General features: G+C 50.1%; 1 protein-coding gene across 1 annotated transcript; it reads left to right on the top strand.

The window, feature by feature from the left end:
- The first annotated feature begins 653 nt into the window (after window positions 1–653).
- LOC120685327 (protein Rf1, mitochondrial-like) lies at window positions 654–21128 on the top strand. The gene is made up of 3 exons (XM_039967184.1): window positions 654–3578; window positions 20392–20753; window positions 20927–21128. Exon 1 carries the CDS (start codon window positions 803–805, stop codon window positions 1577–1579), a length of 777 nt encoding a protein of 258 aa, XP_039823118.1. The 5' UTR covers window positions 654–802; the 3' UTR covers window positions 1580–3578; window positions 20392–20753; window positions 20927–21128.
- Window positions 21129–21444: the final 316 nt, after the last annotated feature.

Genomic DNA, 21444 nt, shown 5'->3' with positions numbered 1-21444 from the left:
ATTTCAGCTATAAAGAAAAAACGAAACAAGACAGCTAAATCATACTCCCTCTTTCCACGTACACGTATATCAAGATTTAAACTTTTCTATCTCTAATAAAAAATTTTCTATTAAATTTTTATTTTCATAATGTAAACTTTATATGGTTGAATTCGTAATCAAATATGCTTTATCATGATTATAGATTTATAATCATATAAGTGATATAACATATGAGAAGTGAATTTCAAAAAATTATTTGAAAGACCGTGTCATATATTTATATGCTTTATAAATGTGGAAGGAGGAAGTATCGCGTATCCGATATTTGTACATATCAGTCAAGTATATCAGAAAAATAAATCACCAAATAACTCAATAATGGGCCGGACACGTATCTAAACGCTTTAAGGATACGGCCCAGCCCACGAAGCCAGCCTGCTATCCCAGCCCCGCCGCACGCACAGGCGCACAGCACCCTCGTCGGCTCGTCGCACTCGGACGGACGCGCGCATCCAACCAGGCGCCCGCCCCGCCGGCGAGGAGCGCCGGCCGCCGGCTGCAATCTCCGGTAAGTTTCCCGTTCTCTTCGTCCTCCGGGCTCCGGATTGATTTCTTCCTTGCATTTTATTTCCTCTCTGATTTCCTCCTTCCCGATCTAGAGAGTAGAGACCTGTTCTTGCTTGTGCAAGTCCAAGGCTGACAACCATCGTGAAGAGTCGCAACTGTATTTCATCCCAGCCGCGTAACACGAAGATCAAAGGATTTGCAAGTGCACAGAAATTCCCTCTCATGCCCGGGCCACTTGCCTCCCCACGCCGACATGTCCCGCTGCGCGAGCGCCGCCCGCGACCGGTGCTTGGAGCTGGAGCGCGCCATCGCTGCCCGCGTCCGCTCGGGAAACCTTGGCCTAGATGACGCTGTCAAGCTGTTCGATGAATTGCTACACCACGCTAGGCCGGCCTCAGTGATCGCCATCAATCAGCTCCTCACCGCTATCTCTCGCGCTCAAGGCAGGGGCTCCTCCTCGGAGCTCGTCCCCTCCCTCTTCAACCGGATGGCCCGTGCTTCCTCCAACAAGGTAGCTCCCGACCTGCACACCTACAGCATCCTCATCAACTGCTTCTGCCACATGGGACGCGTGGAGCTTGGTTTCGCCGCCTTTGGCCTCATCCTTAAGACAGGCTGGAGGGTGAATGACATAGTCATCAATCAACTGCTCAAAGGTCTGTGTGACAGTAAGTGCGCGTCTGAGGCCATGAACATATTGCTCCGACGAATGCCTGAGTTTGGCTGCTCGCCAGATGTAGTTTCATACAACAGAATTCTCAAGGGCTTATGCGACAAAAAGAGAGCTGAGGAGGCGCTTCAGCTGCTCCACATGATGGCTGATGATGGATGTGGTAACTGCCCACCAAATGTCGTGTCGTACACAATCGTCATCAATGGCTTCTTTAGAGATGGACAGGTCGATAGAGCTTACAATCTATTTCATGAAATGGATGACCGGGGGATTGTGCCGACTGTTGTGACCTACACCACAGTCATTGATGGCTTGTGCAAAGCTCAAGAGGTTGACAGGGCCGAGGGCGACCTTTAGCAATTGATTCATAAAGGTGCCAAGCCAAACAATTGGACATATAATTGTCTCATCCATGGATATTGCTCTTCAGGACAGGGGAAAGAGGTGGTTCGAATGCTCAAAGAAATGTCTGCACATGGTCATCAACCAGATGCTGTCACTTGTAATTTGCTGCTGGACTATCATTGCAAGAATGGAAGATGTGCAGAGGCTAGAAATTTTTTTGATTCTATGATTGAGAAGGGCATGAAAATTGATGTAACTACATATGGCACTCTGCTTCATGGTTATGCTGCCAAAGGAGCTCTTTCTGATATGCATGCCATCTTGGATTTGATGGCAGCAAATGGTATTTCACCTGATCATCACATCTTCAACATAGTTCTCTGTGCGTATGGTAAATGTGGTATGCTAGATGAGGCAATGCATATATTTGACCAAATGAGGCAGCAAGGATTGAGTCCTAATGTAGTTAGCTATGGAGCAATAATAGATGCACTTTGCAAGTTGGGAAGAGTGGATGAGGCTATGCTTAAATTCGATCAGATGATCTATGAAGGGGTGACTCCTAATATAGTTGTTTTTACCTCGCTAGTTTATGGACTATGCTCTGTTGACAAATGGGCGAAGGCTGATGGATTATTTTCTGAAATGCTGAATCAAGGGATCCATCCCAATGCCACGTTCTTCAACACAATAATGTGTAACCTTTGCAGAAAAGGACGGGTCACGGAAGCCCAGGTTCTCCTTGACTTGATGGTGCATGTAGGTGTGAGACCTGATGTTATCTCGTATACTACATTAATTGATGGCTACTGCTTAGCTGGTAGGATGAAGGAAGCTATGAAGTTGCTTGATGATATGGTCCTAGTTGGCTTGAAACCAAATGCATTTTCTTATAATAGTTTGCTTCATGGCTATTGTAGAGCTGGCAGGATAGATGATGCAGTTAGACTATTCAGAGAAATGTCAAGCAATGAAGTTAGGCCTAGATGTGTCACTTATAACATAGTACTTCACGGTTTATTTCGGTCTGGGAAATTTTCTGAAGCAAAAGAACTCTATCTCAATATGATCAAAAGTGGATTGCAGTTGGACTTGTACACGTACAACATAATTCTGAATGGTCTTTGCAAAAATAAATGTGTTGATGAGGCATTTAAAATATTTCAGAGTCTATGTTCTAAGGATTTTCAACTTGACATCATTACCTTCGACATTATGATTGGTGCTTTGCTCAAAAGTGGCAGAAAGGAAGATGCGATGGATATGTTCGCTGCTATCTCTGCCCATGGTTTAGTTCCGAGTATTATGACCTATCGTTTAATGATACAAAATCTCATAAAAGAAGGGATGCTAGATGAGTCTGAAAATCTGTTTAGAGCAATGGAAAAGAGTGGATGCACTCCAGACTCATTTATGCTAAATTCTCTTGTTAGGAGGCTGTTGCGTAGAGGTGAGATAATGAGGGCTGGCGCTTACCTCTCCAAAATTGATCAGATGAACTTCTCACTTGAGGCAGCCACTACTTCCTTGCTAATATCTGTTTTCTCGAGGGAGGAATATCAGCACCATGCAAAGTCCCTGCCTGAAAAATATCATTTTCTTGTGGATGTCAAGAAATAGCGTAACAAGTAAAAACTTGTTCTGAGAAGAGCTGGTGGCCTCCCTGGTTGAATGTTGTTTCCAGCTATCTCTTCCACTACCTGAGTTGAAGAATTCTGGGACAGAGAGCAGAGTTATAGGAGCATTAGCTTATGGAACTGGTTATGGTGCTCTGAATTGGACTGAACCTGCTTTGGATGTGGTGGAAGTTTGCAGACCATGTGTTCTTTGGGACTGCAATGGTCGTACCTATGCAATCGATTGCTATCTAAAGTTGCTTGTAAGGCTTTGTCATATATATGACACTAGAGGTGGCGTGAAGACAATTAAAGCTGGTGCATCTCAAGATCAGATTCTGAATGAGACACGACTTAGAAATTTGCAGCTACAACTTATCAGGGATCTTTGTGAGGTAATGATCCTTCTCACTTTTCGTTGATGTCAAAACTTAACTATAGCTTCCTAAATTAATACTAACTGAAACCTAAGTGTATGTTTATTCAGAGCTGTGTCATAAGTCATAGCTCAATAGTATGGCTGTGTTTTCTCATGCACATAGTTATTTATCTGCTGTTGACTTATCAACCAAATAAAATAATTCTGGTTCATCTATTTTGTTTTTGTCCCATGGGATGGGAACATCCAATATTGTTTCTCTTACAAATGAAAATTTTGAATTACATCTAGTTTTCTTTTATCTTGATATATATCATATCTTTTTCACTAGTATCTACTGTTTTACATGTTGCATCTACCTGTCTTGTGTCTGTAAAACTTGAGCCCTCGGATGTGTTTCAGCAAATCTAAGGATCCTATTTTGGATAGAAATAGAGAAATGCTTCTGCTTTGCCAAAGCTTTACCTTTGTTTAGATGCCTTCACACTCTTATTCATCGATCCTTCATCCTTGTAAATACTATGTAGTTAAACTGCATCATTCTTCGCTGGCCCACTTTGGTGGAAGATCTCCCCCTGCGTCAGGTATCCGCCGCCGAATGCCCACCCGCGCTGACCGTGACTCCGGCCCCCGAGATCGCTGCGGAGGTGGCCGTTGACGTCGCGTCACACGAGCCGGCCTCGGCGCCCTACCTGGGCGATCTGAGCCACTCTGCTCCGGTTACTCCGGCCCCCGTGGCATCTGCGGGAGTGGATTTTGCGGTAGCAGATGTTGGTGCCGCTGCACAGGTGCTTGCTGGAGGGCCCTGCTCCAACGACGACCCTGATCCAAGACGTCTGGCCCCGTCCACTGATGCTGCGGCCGGTGTCGCGCCGATCAAGGAGGATGAAGTCTCTCTCGCGCTGGCCCGTATGCTACTGGTAGCGGGGGATGCGCCTCCGGTGCCTACGACCAACGTTGACGGCAATCCCCTGACCCCTACGACCAGTTTGGCTGCTTCTCCTCCGGCTGAAGCGACCACAACGGAGGTACCGCCAAGGGCTGCGACCACCACCACAACCACCTTGGCGAGTGTTCCGGCGGCTCCACCATCACTTGAGCCTCGCTTCGGGCAGGTTTACTCTCGGCGCCAAAGGCAATCACAGATTGCGGAGGAAGCTTCGATGCCTGTGGATGCTACCCCACCAGCACGTCCCAACACTCCCAACTCAGGTCAGAGAAAGCAGTTCTTGGCAAAAATCACAAAGAAGACGGTGAAGATCCTTCCTACGCCAAGCACAAGCAGGCCACACTCCCGCATCAGTACTCCTTGTGCTCCTCCGCGGCGCAGCCGTCGCATTGCCGGCATGGAGCCGGCCACTCCTGGCGGTGGTGGGGCAACCTCGAGAACAAAAAAAGAAGGTGATGCGTGCTCTGGATATCATTGGGGAAATGGCCAGCATCGACCAGCAGAGCTTGGAGGAATACAGCAGGCTGTTCTCCGGCTCGGCAAGGCTCCCAGACTCTCAGGCGTTGGCGCTTTCAGCCCTCTTTGGATGGGCTGCCCCTGATGAAGAAGAGCTGGCCCGGGTGACTGGCTGTTGATTGCTTCAGCCAAGGTCGCATTTTTCTCTTTTTACAACGAATCCCTCCAAATTACTCTGTTGGAATGTGCGTGGATTGAATTCTAAGGCACGCCAAGATACTGTAAGAACCTTGGTTAATTCTGGGCGTTTTGAGGTTGTTTGTTTACAAGAAACGAAAATGGCTGGGATTTCTCGTGGGTGTATTCTCTCTTTGCTGGGTTCAGAGTTTTCCCATTGGATCGAGCTGCCTGCAGTTGGGGCTAGTGGAGGTATTTTGGTGGCGTGGCGACATGAACTGGGTCCAGCTACTGCCTTCAGAAGTGATACTTTCAGTTTGTCTGTGCAGTTCTCCCCGGCCAGCTCGCAAGCTTGGTGGCTTACTTGTGTGTATGGTCCTCAAGGTGATGACAATAAAATCCTATTCATTCAGGAAATTAGGACGGTGAGAGCTGCCTGTCCCGGACCGTGGTTATTGCTTGGGGATTTCAACTTAATTACAAATTCCGAAGACAAGAACAGTGGGACTGTTAATAGAGCAATGATGGGAAGGTTTCGTCGCTTGATCAGTGACTTAGAACTAAAAGATTTGCCACTGCTTGGTCGGAAATTTACGTGGTCTAACCGGCAAAGCTCACCAACACTAGTCAAACTTGACAGAGTACTTTGCTCATTGGAGTGGGAGCAGATGTTTCCTAACTGCATGCTACAAAGTGGTGCAACAGAGGGTTCGGACCACTGTCCTCTTATTCTAGGCTTAAATGATGTCTATCCTGGGAAAGCGAGATTTCATTTTGAAGGGTTCTGGACCAGCCTGGAAGGTTTTCAAGATGTTGCAGCAGCTTGGACATCTGAACCAGTTTCGAGCTGCCCCTTTGACACCCTGGCAAGGAAATTCAGAGCCACTGTTAGAAATCTTCTGAGCTGGAGTCAAAAGAAAGTTGGCCATGTGAACTCACAATTAGCACTAGCCAGAGAGGTCCTACATCAACTAGAAATAGCACATGATTGCCGTGGATTATCCAGGCTTGAGTTATGGTTAAAAAATAAACTCACGCCACATTGTTTGGCCCTTTCTTCCCTGCAGCGTACCATTGCCAGAAGTAGGTCTCGCATTGGTTGGCTTAAGGATGGTGACGCCAACACAGCCCTGTTCCATTCTCATGCTCGCCACCGTAAAAGGAAAAACTTCATAGCCAAACTCACCACTGCTGATGGAACAATTCTTACCAATCATGAGGAAAAGGAGCAAAAGGAGCAGAATATCTGAGTTTTATACCAACCTACTGGGCAAGAGTGTGGACAGAGATGAGACAGTTAATCTTTCAGAGCTAAACATGCCGAGCATTGCCCTCAATGATCTTGAGGCTCCTTTTTCAGAAGAAGAGGTCTGGAAAACAGTTAGATCGCTGCCTTCTGACAAAGCCCCTGGTCCCGATGGGTTCACCGGCAAATTCTATAAAGTTTGCTGGCAGATTATAAAACTGGACATTATGTCTGCAATTTCAGCTGTTTGGAGCAGAAAATTTGCCAATTTCGAGTTGCTAAACTCAGCCTATGTCACCTTGCTGCCTAAAAAAGAGGATGCCACTAGTGTCAAGGATTTCAGACCCATTAGTTTGGTTCATTCCTTTGCCAAACTAGTAACAAAAATCCTTGCCAACAGATTGGCTAGTTATCTAAATCAGCTGGTTTCTCCTAATCAGAGTGCTTTCATCAAAGGTCGATTCATTCTAGACAACTTCATGTTGGTCCAGCATACTACAAAGTTCCTACACCAACAGAAACATGCTCGTATTCTGCTCAAATTGGACATTAACAAGGCTTTTGACTCAGTTTCATGGCCTTTCCTCTTGGAAGTTTTGAAACAGCTGGGTTTTGGTCCAATTTGGTGTGATATCTTAAGTGGGCTACTTCGAACATCCTCTACTCAGATACTACTCAATGGTTCACCAGGAGAAAGGATACATCACCAGCGCGGCCTAAGACAGGGAGATCCTTTGTCTCCCATGCTTTTTATCTTAGTCATGGATGTGCTTTGTCACTTAATAAAGAAAGCTGCGGATGAGAATATGTTACAACCACTTGCTAGAAGGGCGCTGCAACATAGGATCTCTTTATATGCAGATGATGTTGTGCTTTTCTTGAGACCTTCAGCAAGAGATATTGAAACTACTCTTGATATCTTGCAGCTCTTTGGTAATGCCTCTGGGCTCACAACAAATCTCCAGAAAAGTAGTGTTCTTCTCATACAATGTGCTGAAGATGACAAAGCTTTCTTGCAAGAAGCCCTGCCATGTCAGATCTCTGAATTCCCTTGTAAGTACCTGGGAGTTCCTCTCTCTCCTCATAAGATTACTAAGGCACAAGCACAGCCCATTATTGACAAATTAGCAGATAGACTCCCAAGTTGGAAGGCTGATCTACTCACCAAAGCTGGTAGAATGATTTTGGTACAGTTTGTGCTTACCTCAATGCTCATTTACATTCTATTGGCTCTTGAGTTACCACCTTGTGTTTTAAAGGCAATTGATAAAATAAGGAGAGGTTTTTTGTGGAAAGGCAGAAAAGATGCTAGAGGAGGACATTGCCTGCTTGCTTGGCCAAAGGTCACAAGACCATTTTGCTTGGGAGGGCTTGGTATTTCTGATCTTCAAAAATTGGGGTGGGCCCTGAAGTTGAGGTGGCTTTGGCTGCAGAAAACAGAGCCTGAAAAGGCATGGGTACTCTTCCCCGTCCAAGCACAGCCCCAAGTCCACTCTTTCTTTGAAATGGCTGTTCAAACGGTAATTGGTAATGGAAAAAATACATGTTTTTGGACAGATAGCTGACTGCTTGGTCAAAGCTTAAAACAGTTCCTGCCACATTTGTTTAGTGCAATACCAGCAAGAGCAAGGAAAAGAACGGTTTATGATGCTCTCACAGGTGGAAGATGGATTTCAGACATTAGAGGAGCTTTAAGTGTGCAGGTTCTAGTGGAATATCTCTACCTTTGGGACCTCCTTTCTATTGTTGAATTGCAGCCAGAAGTGGAGGACTTACATATTTGGAGGTTTTCAAATTCTGGGATATACACCACTAAATCAGCCTATGAGGCCTTTTTCATTGGAGCTACTCATTTTGGTTCGTGGGAGAGAATATGGAAAAGTTGGGCTCCAGGGAAATGCAAGTTCTTTATGTGGACGGTGGCACACAATAGGGTCTGGACAGCAGATAGACTTGCTAAAAGGGGCCTTAACCACCCACCGAAATGCCCACTTTGTGATCAGGTTGGAGAAACAATTGATCACTTATTGGTCTCCTGTGTCTTCACCCGACAGTTCTGGGTCCACACCTTGCAGCAGTTTGGGCTGCAAATCATGGCGCCACAGTTGGATGATCACTGCTTTATTCATTGGTGGGGGGAACTAGCAGCAGGTTCTCGGGTCAGGATCAAAAGGGAATCAATTCCATCATTATTCTAGGATCTTGGTTAGTGTGGAAGCACAGGAATTACTGTGTGTTTGATGGAGGAACTCCTAATTTATCCCGGGTCATGGCAGCCTTTAGAGAAGAGGTCCAACTGTGGTCTGTAGCTGGGGCTCGAGGAGTTTCTTATCTCCCTGCCCTAGCTCCCACCTCCTAATTGCACTGTGCAGGTGGTCTGGTCCTTTAAGTGTTTAGTGTGTCTAAGAGAGTGTGTTCTTCCTAGGGTGTGTTACAGATCCTTTATCCCTGTAACATTTTTGTTTTGGGGGCTCTTTCCCCCCTTTTCTTTCTTCTTAATATATTGATGCGCAGCTCTCCTGCGCATTCGAGAAAAAAAAAATTCTGGGACAGAGAGCAGAGTTATAGGAGCATTAGCCTATGGAACTGGTTATGGTGCTCTGAATTGGACTGAACCTGCTTTGGATGTGGTGGAAGTTTGCAGACCATGTGTTCTTTGGGACTGCAATGGTCGTACTATGCAATCGACTGCTATCTAAAGTTGCTTGTAAGGCTTTGTCATATATATGACACTAGAGGTAGCGTGAAGACAATTAAACCTGGTGCATCTCAAGATCAGATTCTGAATGAGACACGACTTAGAAATTTTCAGCTACAACTTATCAGGGATCTTCGTGAGGTTATGATCCTTCTCATTTTTCATTGATGTCAAAACCTAACTATAGCTTCCTATGTTAATACTAGCTGAAACCTAAGTGTATGTTTATTCAGAGTTGTGTCATAAGTCATAACTCAATGGTATGGCTGTGTTTTCTCATGCACATAGTTATTTATCTGCTGTTGACTTATCAACCAAATAACTGTTTCATCTATTTTGTTTATCCCCATGGGATGGGAATATCTGTTGGTGTATATTGAGCCCATGTATAGAGGCCAATGTATAGGAACTATATATCCCACCCTTTTAGGGTTTGGAGGAATACAAGCAATTATTCTCTCCTACATGGTATCATTTGCCTAGGGTTTCTCTTCCATCCCAGCCGGCGCCATGGCCGGCCGGCCGCCGGCGGCCCCCCCATCCCTCTCCTCGCTCATTCCCCTGCTCTGCTCAGCCGCCGACGCCGGGTCCTCTGCTCCGCCGGCCGCTGGATCTGCTGCAGGTGCCGCCGCTGGCCCATTGCAGCTCGAGCAGGGGGCGGGCCTCCTCTGCTCTGGGCGGAGCGCCGGCCGCGTGGCCCCAGCCGCCCCGATCCGCCGCCGCAGGAACCTTGGCCGCCGCCCGATCCGGCCCTGGCGCCCCTCCGGCCGTGGGCGCGGGCGCGAGGCCCGCCGCCGCTGCTGTGGCCCAGGCCGCCGCCGCCCAGACCGTCGCCGCTGCCCAGGCAGCCGCTGCCCGGGGCGGGCTGGCCCTGCCACTGGATCCGCCCTTCCCGAGTTCGCCCTCCTGGCCGCGCGGGCGTGCCCTGTCGCCGCCGCCGCGACTGCGCCTCCGCGCGAGCTCGCCCTCCTGGCCGCGCGTGCCCCGCGCGAGCTCGTCCTCCTGGCCGCGCGAGCGTGCCCCGCCGCCACGGCCGCGCCGGCCGCGACGTCCGCGTACTCGGCCGCGCCCGTGCCACCGGCTGCGGCGCCTGCGCCTACGCCCGCGCCCCTACATGCGCCCGCGGTGCCCGTGCCCGCGGCCGCGCTGGCCATGGCGCGTGTCTCCGCGCCCGCGATAGCCGCGGCGCCCGCGTCCCTGCACGCGCCTGCGGCGACGCCACTGACCGCCTCTTCCCGCGCCCGCGGCGCCTCTGCCCGCGACCGCGACGCTCGTGGCCGCGCCCGCGGCACCTCTGCCCGCGCCCGCGTGGCCTGGGTTCGGTATGCCCCCCGCGGATGCGCCGTTCGCCGCCGCCGCCTTCCGCGGCCGAAGACCGCCGCCGACGCTGCTGCGGCCGAAGCTGCTCTCGCCGCGGCCCTCCTCGCCGCCAAGTCCGAGGCTGCGGCGACTCAGGAGCGGGTCCGCGCGGCTGCCCTCGCTTGGGAGCGTGAGCGCTCCGCAGCCGACGCTCTCACTCGTCGGGTCGCCGCGGAGAACCACTACTTCCTTGCCGCCCCCGCCCCCCTTCCCAAGCACAGCGCTTCGTCCTCTCACCAGACTCCGCCCTCTGGACCTGGACCTCGGATCGAGCCCCTCCTTGGTGCTCCTCTCACCGGCCAGACCGGGGGTGGGGGAGGCCACGGGCGTCGTCGGCGGGGTGGACGTCGTGGTGGTGGTGCTGACGGCACTACTCCGGCTCCGGGTGGTATTGGTGGAGGTCGTCGGGGCACTCCGACCCCGACTCCGGCTCCCACTCCTGCTCTTGCCTCTGGAGGTACGCCCTGGCCATCCTTCAGCGCCCCATGGCCAGGGCGCCTCCCGATGTGGTCGTTCCATGGTCGGGCGGGGGACTCCTCGTCCTCAGCCCCAGCCGGGCCAGCCGGTGGCCATGATCGCCGCTGGCGCCGGCGCCATGGCCGGCCGGCTGCCGACCTGGCCTGGGGGGTGGGACCAGGCCGCACTGGCGCAGTCCTTCAGCGCCATGGGGCGGATGCCGTCGGTCAGCACCGAGTGGATCGCCGACTCGGGTGCCTCCTTCCACACCACCTCAGATGCCGGTATCCTATCTTCTGTCCGACCCCCACACCCCTCTTGTCCTTCTTCCATCATGGTTGCTGATGGATCTTGCCTTCCTGTCACCGCCGTGAGTTCTGCTCCTGGTTCTTTTCTTATTCTCAATGTCCTTATTGCTCCTCAGATGGTTCATAACTTTCTTTCTATTCGTCAATTTACTACTGACAACTCTTGTTCCATCGAGTTTGACTCTTCTGGCCTCACTGTAAAGGATTCGGCCTTCCGGCGTCCGCTACTTCCGGTGTGACAGCACGGGGCCCCTTTACACCCTTCGCCTTCCGTCTTCCACTACACCACTTTCGCCTTCTTCTTCGTCTGCCGTATTTGCCGCGACGCCGTCTTCTACCACCTGGCACCGCCGTCTTGGTCACCCTAGCCGCGACGTTCTGGCTCAGCTCAGCCGTAGTACTGATGTTCCTGGTACTAAGGCTCCTGCTGAGCACCTCTGCCATGCGTGCCAGCTTGGTCGTCATGTTCGTGTTCCTTTTTCTTCCTCTTCTTCGCATGCGACGCATGTCTTTGACCTTGTTCACTGTGACATGTGGACCTCTCCTGTTCTCAGCCTCTCTGGCTACAAATACTATCTGGTGGTGGTCGATGATTTCTCACACTACTCTTGGAGTTTTCCTTTGCGCGCCAAGTTTGAGACCTTTCCCACCCTCCTCCACTTCTTTGCCTGGGTGTCCACTCAGTTCGGTCTCACCATTAAGGCCATCCAGTGTGACAACGGGCGTGAGTTCGATAACTTCACCTCCCGTTCTTTCTTCCTCTCTCAGGGTATTCAGCTGCGTATGTCTTGTCCGTATACTCCTCAGAACGGCAAAACTGAGCGGATGATTCGCACGACGAACGACGTCGTGCGCACCCTTCTGATCCAGGTCTCTCTGCCCCGCGCTTCTGGGCCGAGAGCCTCCACACCGCCATGCTTAATCGCCTTCCGTCCACTGCTTCTCCTGCTCCCACGCCACACCACGCTCTCTTCGGTACCCCTCCTCGCTCCGACCACCTTCAGGTCTTCGGGTGTGCGTGTTACCCTAACACCTCCGCCACCGCTCCTCACAAGCTGGCGCCCCGCTCGACTCGTTGTGTGTTCCTTGGGTACTCACCTGACCACAAGGGGTATCGATGCTTTGACCTCACCTCTCGCCGCGTCCTGATCTCCCGACACGTCGTGTTTGACGAGTCGGATTTCTCCTACTCCATCTCCTCCACACCTTCTCCTGACCCCGAGCTGGAGTCACTGTTTCCGAATGACCCGGTGGTTCAGCCACCGTTACCTGTCTGTCCTTTCCCTGCAGGTTCTCCCGGCACACCGGCACCGCTTTCGGTGATCCCTGCTGCGCCGAGCGCGGCCTCGGTGCCCGCTATTGCGCCACGCGCGGCCCCGGTGCCTGCAGTCGCGCCACGCGCGGCCCCAGTGCCCGCTGTCGTGCCACGCGCGGCCCCAGGACCTCCTGTCGTGCCGGGCGCGGCCCCGGGGTCTCCTGCTGCGCCACGCGCGGTCCCGGTGCCACCTCCTGCACCTGCGCGGTACGCTCAACCGGTGCAGGTGTATCGGCGTCGGTCGGCACTGACACCGGCGCCGCCGCTGTACGCTCAGCCGGTGCAGGTTTACCGGCGTCGATCGGCGCCGACACCGGCGCCGACTCCGGCTCCGGAGGCTCCTGCGACGCCTACACCGGAGCCGCCGCCGCCGCGCTCTCGAGTCGAGCCGGCGGTGTATCACCCGCCAGTCGTCCATCGGGATCCTTGACATATCCATCCCATGGTGACTCGGCGGATGGCGTCTCAGGCTGCGACTCTCTCCGCCACCGAGGAAGAGCCGCGGGTCTCTCCGGTACCCTCCTCTGTCCACGACGCCTTGGCGGATCCTCACTGGCGTCGCGCGATGGAAGAGGAGTACGCGACTCTTCTTGCTAACCAGACGTGGAACCTCGTGCCGCGTCCGTCTGGTGGCAATGTGGTCACAGGCAATTGGATCTGGACGCATAAGCGTCGGGCTGACGGCTCACTGGAGCGCTACAAGGCTCGCTGGTTCTCCGGGGTTTCACCCAACGGCCTGGTGTGGACTATGATGAGACCTTTAGTCCAGTGGTGAAGCCTGCTACTGTGCGCACGGTCCTCTCGCTTGCGCTCTCTCGCACTTGGCCTATGCACCAGCTCGATGTCAAGAATGCGTTTCTTCATGGCACTCTGTCAGAGACAGTTTACTGCTCTCAGCCGGCGGGATTTGTGGACTCCAGTCGTCCGGACATGGTCTGCCGGCTCAACAAGTCTCTCTATGGTCCGAAGCAGGCTCCTCGGGCTTGGAATTCTCGGTTCGCCACGTTCTTGCTGACTTTGGGATTCACCGAGACCAAGACACTTCTCTGTTCATCTACCGCCGTGGGGATGAGACTGCCTACCTGCTGCTCTATGTTGATGATATTGTGCTCACAGCCTCCAGTCAGCAGTTACTTGAGCGCGTCATCTACTCTCTGCAGCAGGAGTTTGCTATGAAGGATCTTGGTCAGCTCCACCACTTCTTGGGCGTCACTATTAGGGATGAAAGCGGTCAGAAACGATCGGGAAAATACTCTAACCACTTTCGTTTTTATATATTTATGCGGGAACGGGTACGGGAACGGGAGAGCTCGGTCGGGAAAACGAAATCGAATACACGGGAAAACGAAATCGAAATAATTCGATCGGAAGCATGTCGATAACGGTCGGGAAGCGGTATTTAAAAGCGGGAACATCAATTCATGTTACCACTTCAAACGTAGAACTCGACGCAATAGATTCAACCATACATACATAATACATAGGGAACCAAAACTATAATCCGTAGATAGGTAAATAGCACCACGACATAACATTAAGCCTTCACATAACAAATAACATGCCATAGTCTCATACTGTTATAACCGATAACATGCCATCACAGTCAACACAACAAAAGTCCACTCATACAAATAATAGGTGAATAGGTCCACTGTCCACAAACAGTCACACACCGACACACACAAACACAAACACAAGAACACTGGATACACCATTTAGCTTGAACAGCAGCAGCAAGACATCTTATGAGCCAATCCAAAAACCTAGATGTCCAAGCCAAAGTCCAAGTCGTCTGCATGGGCCTCCTCATCACTATCTGCGACTTCATCATCCTATAATATTGCAATTACAAAATCTACATCAATACTTCAGTAGCATAAGTAGTATAATATATTCAATATAGTAAATCAGTAAACCTGAATTGTCAATTTCGCAGCAAGGGCTTCTATAACTTCTAAATCAGCAACAATTGAACCAACTCTTTTATCTGATAAACAAAGATAAAAATCAGCAAAGGACAATTATGAAAAATTCATGTACAAGAACTAAATTTAAGGAGTTATTGTTACCCCTTTTTGTTGCAGCAACCCAGTCTTTTGTGCATACTAAAGCTTCAACCATCTCAGGATCCAGACGGCTGCGAAATGGATCAATTACACGGCCACCAGCACTAAATGCAGACTCAGATGCAACAGTTGATACTTGAACAGCCAGCAAATCTCATGCTATTTGGGACAAAATAGGATACTCATCCACCTGATTCTTCCACCATGCCAAAATATCAAACTGACCACTAATTCTCAAAGGTGCATCTGACATATATTTATCCAGCTCACTCAATTCAGCCCCATTTAGTCTACTTGACTCATATAAGTAGTTTTCAAGCTCCTCATCATCATTATCCACTAACATATCTATTGTATCACTAGGCATATGTTCACTCCCCGATCTAGCCCTTGAAGTTGATGGTTGTGAAGCACAATAAAAATGATACAAACTCTTGATAACATCCACAAGTTCATCAACATGGGACTGATATGCATGACCATGAAATTTTCTCATGTAGAATTCTATTAGCCTTTTCTTATACCTAGGATCTAGGAAGCATGCAACAGCAAGGGTGGTGCTGGACTTTTTCCAATATTTTTCAAACTTTTTGCTCATAGAAGTAGCCATTGCACTAATAGTGGTATCTTGACTATCACACCAATCATCAAGTAAGATCTTTATCTCACAAAACCCTCTATAGAATAGATTTGCAGTTGGATATAAAGTACTAGAGAGAAGTTCAGTGAGATCAAAAAATTTCTTTAAGCATTGAAAGAGTTTCAATGCCATGGACCATTCATTAGGAGATGGAGTGATTTTCTCATACCTACGTCGATCTGATGATTTCAACCTCATGAATGCAGCCTTGTAGTATAAAGCATCTCGCAGCATCATGTAAGTCGAATTCCATCTAGTTGGGACATCAAGACAAAGACCTTTTGTTGTATCCAATCCACACTCAGTTGCACGCTTCATAAGCTCTTCCCACTGCAATGGAGATCCTTTAACAGCTAGTACAAGTTGTCTAATATTCTCAATTGTGTGGGCAATGACACTCAAACCATCTCTAGCAACTAGGTTCAAAATGTGGCATGCACACCGCACATGAAAGAATAGGCCATCACATACCAATGAAGATGAACCATTGGCCTTGAGATCAGCCACAATGTCTCTTACTGCTACTTCATTTGCTGCTGCATTGTCCAAAGTGAGTGCAAACATTTTCTTATCGATGTACCACTTAACCATGAGCTCAGTGAAGGTCTCAGACAACTTGCTACCGGTGTGGCGGCCCTCTACATGCACAAAATTCACAATCTTTTTCTGTATGCACCAATTGTCATCTATCCAATGTATGGTGACACACATATATGACTTATTTTGATTTGATGTCCACATATCCATTGTGGCACTAAAGCGGCATGGGACAGATTTGAAATAAGTGTACAACTTCTCCTTCTCTTGCAAGAACATGTTCAGAATTTCCTTCCTTACGGTAACACGAGACTTAATGGGAAAACTGGGACGCAGGGATTTAATGAAATCGACAAAGTACTCATGCTCGGATATGTTAAATGGATACTCATGCATGATTATTGCCAAGTAAAACTTCTTCAAACTTGCTTCTTCATCATACCTATAGGGCTGCACAGTAGTGATGTTCTTTTCACCATCTTTTTCACATTTGAGCTGCAACTGACCCTTCACTATGCTGTGTGCTGTTCTTAGGTGGGTCCAAAAACCTGTTGTCCCATAATTGCCCTCGGCCCTGGCACTGTGTTTGCAATGTGCCCACACTTGGAGATATGTCTTTCCATTATCCTCTTTGATCACCTACTTCTTTGTGAAATATTCCCACACATTTGATGTGCATCTCTTACGCCTCTTTCCACCAACAAGAGGTTCATCTACATCTCCATCTTGCACAGGCTCATCACCCTCAATAATTATGGCATCTGTAGTGTTTCTTCCTTGCTGTCCCTGCACTTGTGTCCCTTGATTTCCCTGCATTTGTGTTCCACTACCATCTCCAGTAGCAGCATCACCCTTGGCTTCACCACCGGCATCATTCCCACCTTGACTTGGCAAAGAGGCTGATGGCGGGCTAGATGCAGGAGTCCCATTTGCAGATGTTGAAGATAGACACAGACCTAGATCCTGACTAGGCTTCCACTTGCTGACCTAGACCTCTTGCATCCTATAAAGATAAGAAATGCTGAAATGTATAAGACGATTGCAACAATTAACTTGTATCTAGTAAACTAATTAACTTGCTGATCTAGACCTCTTGCATCTAGTAAACTAATTAACTTGTTGACTACACTCTACAAAACCACATCAACATGAAAACATGTACATTGATCAAATTCGTATATTACCTGGTGCTGGAAAAGGAGCTAGAGTGCTGCTGTTCACCGGCGGCGCCGGCTCCAGGACGAGACGCCTTGTGGCGGGTGATGCAGAAGTTGAACCGGAAGATGACCCTTGTTCGGTCCGCGGCATCATGGGTCCTGACATCCTGAGCGCCAGGGACAGGGGCACAGGGCGGCGAGGACTCGGCCGTGGCGCGCGCTTTGGCGAGGAGGTGCTGCTGTGCTGGATCTGGGCCTCCGAGGTGACGAGCTGGCTCCTCTGCTCCTGGGCTCTTGGTCCTGCCGGCGGCAGGTGGAGGGCGGCAGGGCGCAGCCGTGCCAGGGAAATCGGGCGCGCGACCGAGCGAGAAGGTCGGAGGGAGGACAGGAGGGGCGCCGAGGCCGGTCAGGTGGGAGAGGGCGCGATGGGGGCGGGCGGCGCCGCGGCTGGGTGTCGTGCGGGCGTGCAGCGCGGGCGCGCGACTGCGCGAGGGCGGGAAGCGCGATGGCCGATGGGGATGGGGGCGTGCGGCTGGTCGATGGGGATGGGGGCGATGGGGATGGGGACGTGCGGCTGGGAGGGAGCCAGGAGGGATGAGGGAGCCTGGGAGGGTGGGACTCGGGAGGTTAGGGTTTGGTGGAGGGTGGGCACGCAAATGGGCCTTAGGCCGTGATTTGCGATGACTTTGGCTGGTGTGGGCTGTTGTAATTTGGGAATACCGCGGGAAAATACCGAGTTAAAAACGGGATCCGCTAATTCGGTCGGGAAAAGTCCCCAACCGATTTCGATCCCGAATTTTCCCGAATTTTTTCCTGATTTCGTTTTTTCCCGAAAATACGGCATTCGATCGGGAAAATCGGGATACGGTGTCGGTCGGTACGCTCATCCGGTGCAGGTGTATCGGCGTCGGTCGGCACCGACACCGGCGCCGCCGCGGTACGCTCAGCCGGTGCAGGTGTACCGGCGTCGATCGGCGCCGACACCGGCGCCGACTCCGGCTCCGGAGGCTCCTGCGACGCCTTTACCGGAGCCGCCGCCGCCGCCTCCGCTGCCTCGCTCTCGAGTCGAGCCGGCGGTGTACCACCCGCCAGTCGTCCATCGGGATCCTTGACATATCCATCCCATGGCGACTCGGCGGATGGCATCTCAGGCTGCAACTCTCTCCGCCACCGAGGAAGAGCCGCGAGTCTCTCTGGTACCCTCCTCTGTCCACGACGCCTTGGCGGATCCTCACTGGCGTCGCGCGATGGAAGAGGTGTACGTGACTCTTCTTGCTAACCAGACGTAGAACCTCGTGCCGCGTCCGTCTGGTGGCAATGTGGTCACAGGCAATTGGATCTGGACGCATAAGCGTCGGGCTGACGGCTCACTGGAGCGCTACAAGGCTCGTTGGGTTTTCCGGGGTTTCACCCAACGGCCTGGTGTGGACTATGATGAGACCTTTAGTCCAGTGGTGAAGCCTGCTACTGTGCGCACGGTCCTCTCGCTTGCGCTCTCTCGCACTTGGCCTATGCACCAGCTCGATGTCAAGAATGCGTTTCTTCATGGCACTCTGTTAGAGACAGTCTACTGCTCTCAGCCGGCGGGATTTGTGGACTCCAGTCGTCCGGACATGGTCTGCCGGCTCAATTAGTCTCTCTATGGTCTGAAGCAGGCTCCTCGGGCTTGGAATTCTTGGTTCGCCACGTTCTTGCTGACTTTGGGATTCACCGAGACCAAGACTGACACTTCTCTGTTCATCTACCGCCGTGGGGATGAGACTGCCTACCTGCTGCTCTATGTTGATGATATTGTGCTCACAGCCTCCAGTCAGCAGTTACTTGAGCGCGTCATCTACTCTCTACAGCAGGAGTTTGCTATGAAGGATCTTGGTCAGCTCCACCACTTCTTGGGCGTCACTATTGAGCCTCGCCCGTCTGGCATTCTCCTTCACCAGCGGCAGTACGCACTTGATATTCTGGAGTGGGCTGGGATGACTGATTGCAAGCCCTGCTCCACCCCTGTCGACACTCAAGCGAAGCTGTCTGCTGATCTGGGTGCTCCTGTGGCTGATCCTACTGCCTACCGGAGTCTGGCCGGTGCCTTGCAGTACCTCACCTTCACCAGACCGGACCTCACCTACGCTGTTCAGCAGGTCTGTCTCCATATGCATGATCTCCGAGAGTCACACCTTGCTGCGCTGAAGCGTCTCCTCCGCTATGTCCGTGGCACTGTGGACCTCGGACTGGTGCTTCACCGTTCGTCCTCTGCTGAGCTGGTTGTCTACACCGACGCTGTCTGGGCTGGCTGCCCGGACACTCGCCGCTCCACTTCCGGTTACGCCGTCTTCCTGGGCGGCAACCTGGTCTCCTGGTCGTTCAAGCGGCAGCCGGTTGTCTCCCGCTCCAGTGCCGAGGCGGAGTACCGTGCTGTCGCTAACGGCGTGGCGGAGGCGTCCTGGCTACGACAGCTCTTGGCGGAGCTCCACAGCCCGTTCGCCAAGAGCACGCTCGTCTACTGCGACAACGTCAGCGCCGTGTATCTCTCCTTCAACCCCGTTCAGCATCAGCGGATGAAGCTTGTGGAGATCGACTTGCACTTCGTGCGCGACAGGGTCGCCATCGGCGATGTTCGGGTACTCCATGTCCCGACCACCTCCCAGTTTGCCGACATCTTCACCAAGGGACTACCCTCCTCGACCTTCTCGGAGTTTCGTTCCAGCCTCAACGTAGCAGGTGGCTAGTTGTGGCTGCGGGGGGGGGGGGGGGGGGGGGGTTTGCCCTTTGTACTTTCTTCTTGTCCAGTCTTGAACACCGTTGCGACGGTTGTTCAGACTGCGGGGGGTGTTGGTGTATATTGAGCTCATGTATAGAGGCACATCTAGAGGCCCATGTATAGGAACTATATATCCCACCCTTCTATGGTTTGGAGGAATACAAGCAATTATTCTCTCCTACAATATCCAATGTTGTTTCTCTTGCAAATGAAAATTTTGAGTTACATCTAGTTTTCTTTTATCTTGATGTATGGCATACCTTTTTGACCAGTATCTACTGTTTTACTTGTTGCACCTACCTGACTTGTGTCTGTGTTAAAGTTGAGCCCTCAGATGTGTTTCAGCAAATCTTTGGATCCTATTTAGGATATAGAAATAGAGAAATGCTTCTGCTTTGCCAAAACTTTACCTTTGTTTAGATACCTTCACACTCTTATTCATCGATCCTTCATCCTTGTAAATACTATGTAGTTAAACTGCATCATTTCTTGAAGATGCTTTCCTACTTTGACATATTATTAAAACCAATGTTTAAAAGTGTGCTAGGCACTAAGCGGGCAATTGGGTGGCACCGTGTGCAAGCACTGATTATGCAGCTGGTTTTTTAAACAGTGAATAAAAAACCAGTAGCAACATAGTCTATGATCTTTGTTTTCTTTTTCCAGAATGGCCTATAAGATTATTAAATTTGATTAACTGTATCTTTCAGGTTCATACACCTCGAATATCTTCACGCTTGATATGGGCAATTTCTGAACACTTTGATCTTGAATGTCTGGATCCCCTTTTAGCTGATGACCCAGAGGATCCATTGAATATTATCATATCTAACATGCATAAGATATTATTCAACACCGATTCATCTGCTACTACATCAAATAGGATACAAGATGTGCAGGCTGTCCTAATATGTGCTCAACGTTTGGGAGCAAGAAATGCAAGAGCAGGCCAACTTCTCAGTAAAGAGCTGGAAGAATTTAGGGCAAGTACTTCAGCTGATTCTGTCACCAAGCATCAATCACGTTATGTCTTGCAAGTAATAAAATATGTAACAAACCATCCAGATAACAGGTGAGTGCATTTTGGAACTGAATACATCGTCACTTGTGTGCTACAGAATTTGCATATATATATATATATATATATATATATATATATATATATGTAAAAGTACTGTACCTGACTAGTTCTACTGGTACGTGTATTTGGACTGATTGTGAATCATGTCCTATTCAATGTTTCAGGTGGGTTGGTGTGGGTGATGCTACAGGGGATTATCCATTTAGCCACCACAAGCTTACTGTTCAATTTTCAGAGGCATCTGCTGCCCAAGACAGGAAATTGGAGGGATTAGTTCATAAGGCCATTCGGGAGCTGTGGAGGCCGAATCCTAGTCAGTTAACTCTCCTACAAACAAAGGGAATTGGCGCCTTGCATAAAGAGCTTCCGAGAGCTTGTACTTTGACTGGCAGCAGTGATCTGTGCTACATTGAAGCATATCATTTGGCAGATCCAACTGATGGCAGAATCACTCTACATTTGAAGGTATGGCCTGATTGATGCATCTTTTCTCTGTTCAATTAAGAATATCATTATTGAAATTTACTTTTCAGTCATTTACTGCTAATACTGCTTGGGGACCTCACATTCTTATCTATTTAATTATACTAATGTTTGACTATAGCATTAAGGAATTTTCTTCAATAAAGTTATTTATTATTTTCTTCTAACATTTATTTGCTACTTCATTATTCTGCTAGAA

This window comes from Panicum virgatum, chromosome 8N (genome assembly GCF_016808335.1).
Source record: "Panicum virgatum strain AP13 chromosome 8N, P.virgatum_v5, whole genome shotgun sequence".
Classification (NCBI taxonomy): Eukaryota; Viridiplantae; Streptophyta; class Magnoliopsida; order Poales; family Poaceae; genus Panicum; species Panicum virgatum.
Note: the sequence above shows the minus strand (reverse complement) of the source record. Positions and strands in the feature narration are given on the sequence as shown.

Coding starts and splice junctions, on each gene's coding strand:
- LOC120685327 (XM_039967184.1), top strand. CDS start 803: ATGTCCCGCTGCGCGAGCGCCGCCCGCGACCGGTGCTTGGAGCTGGAG.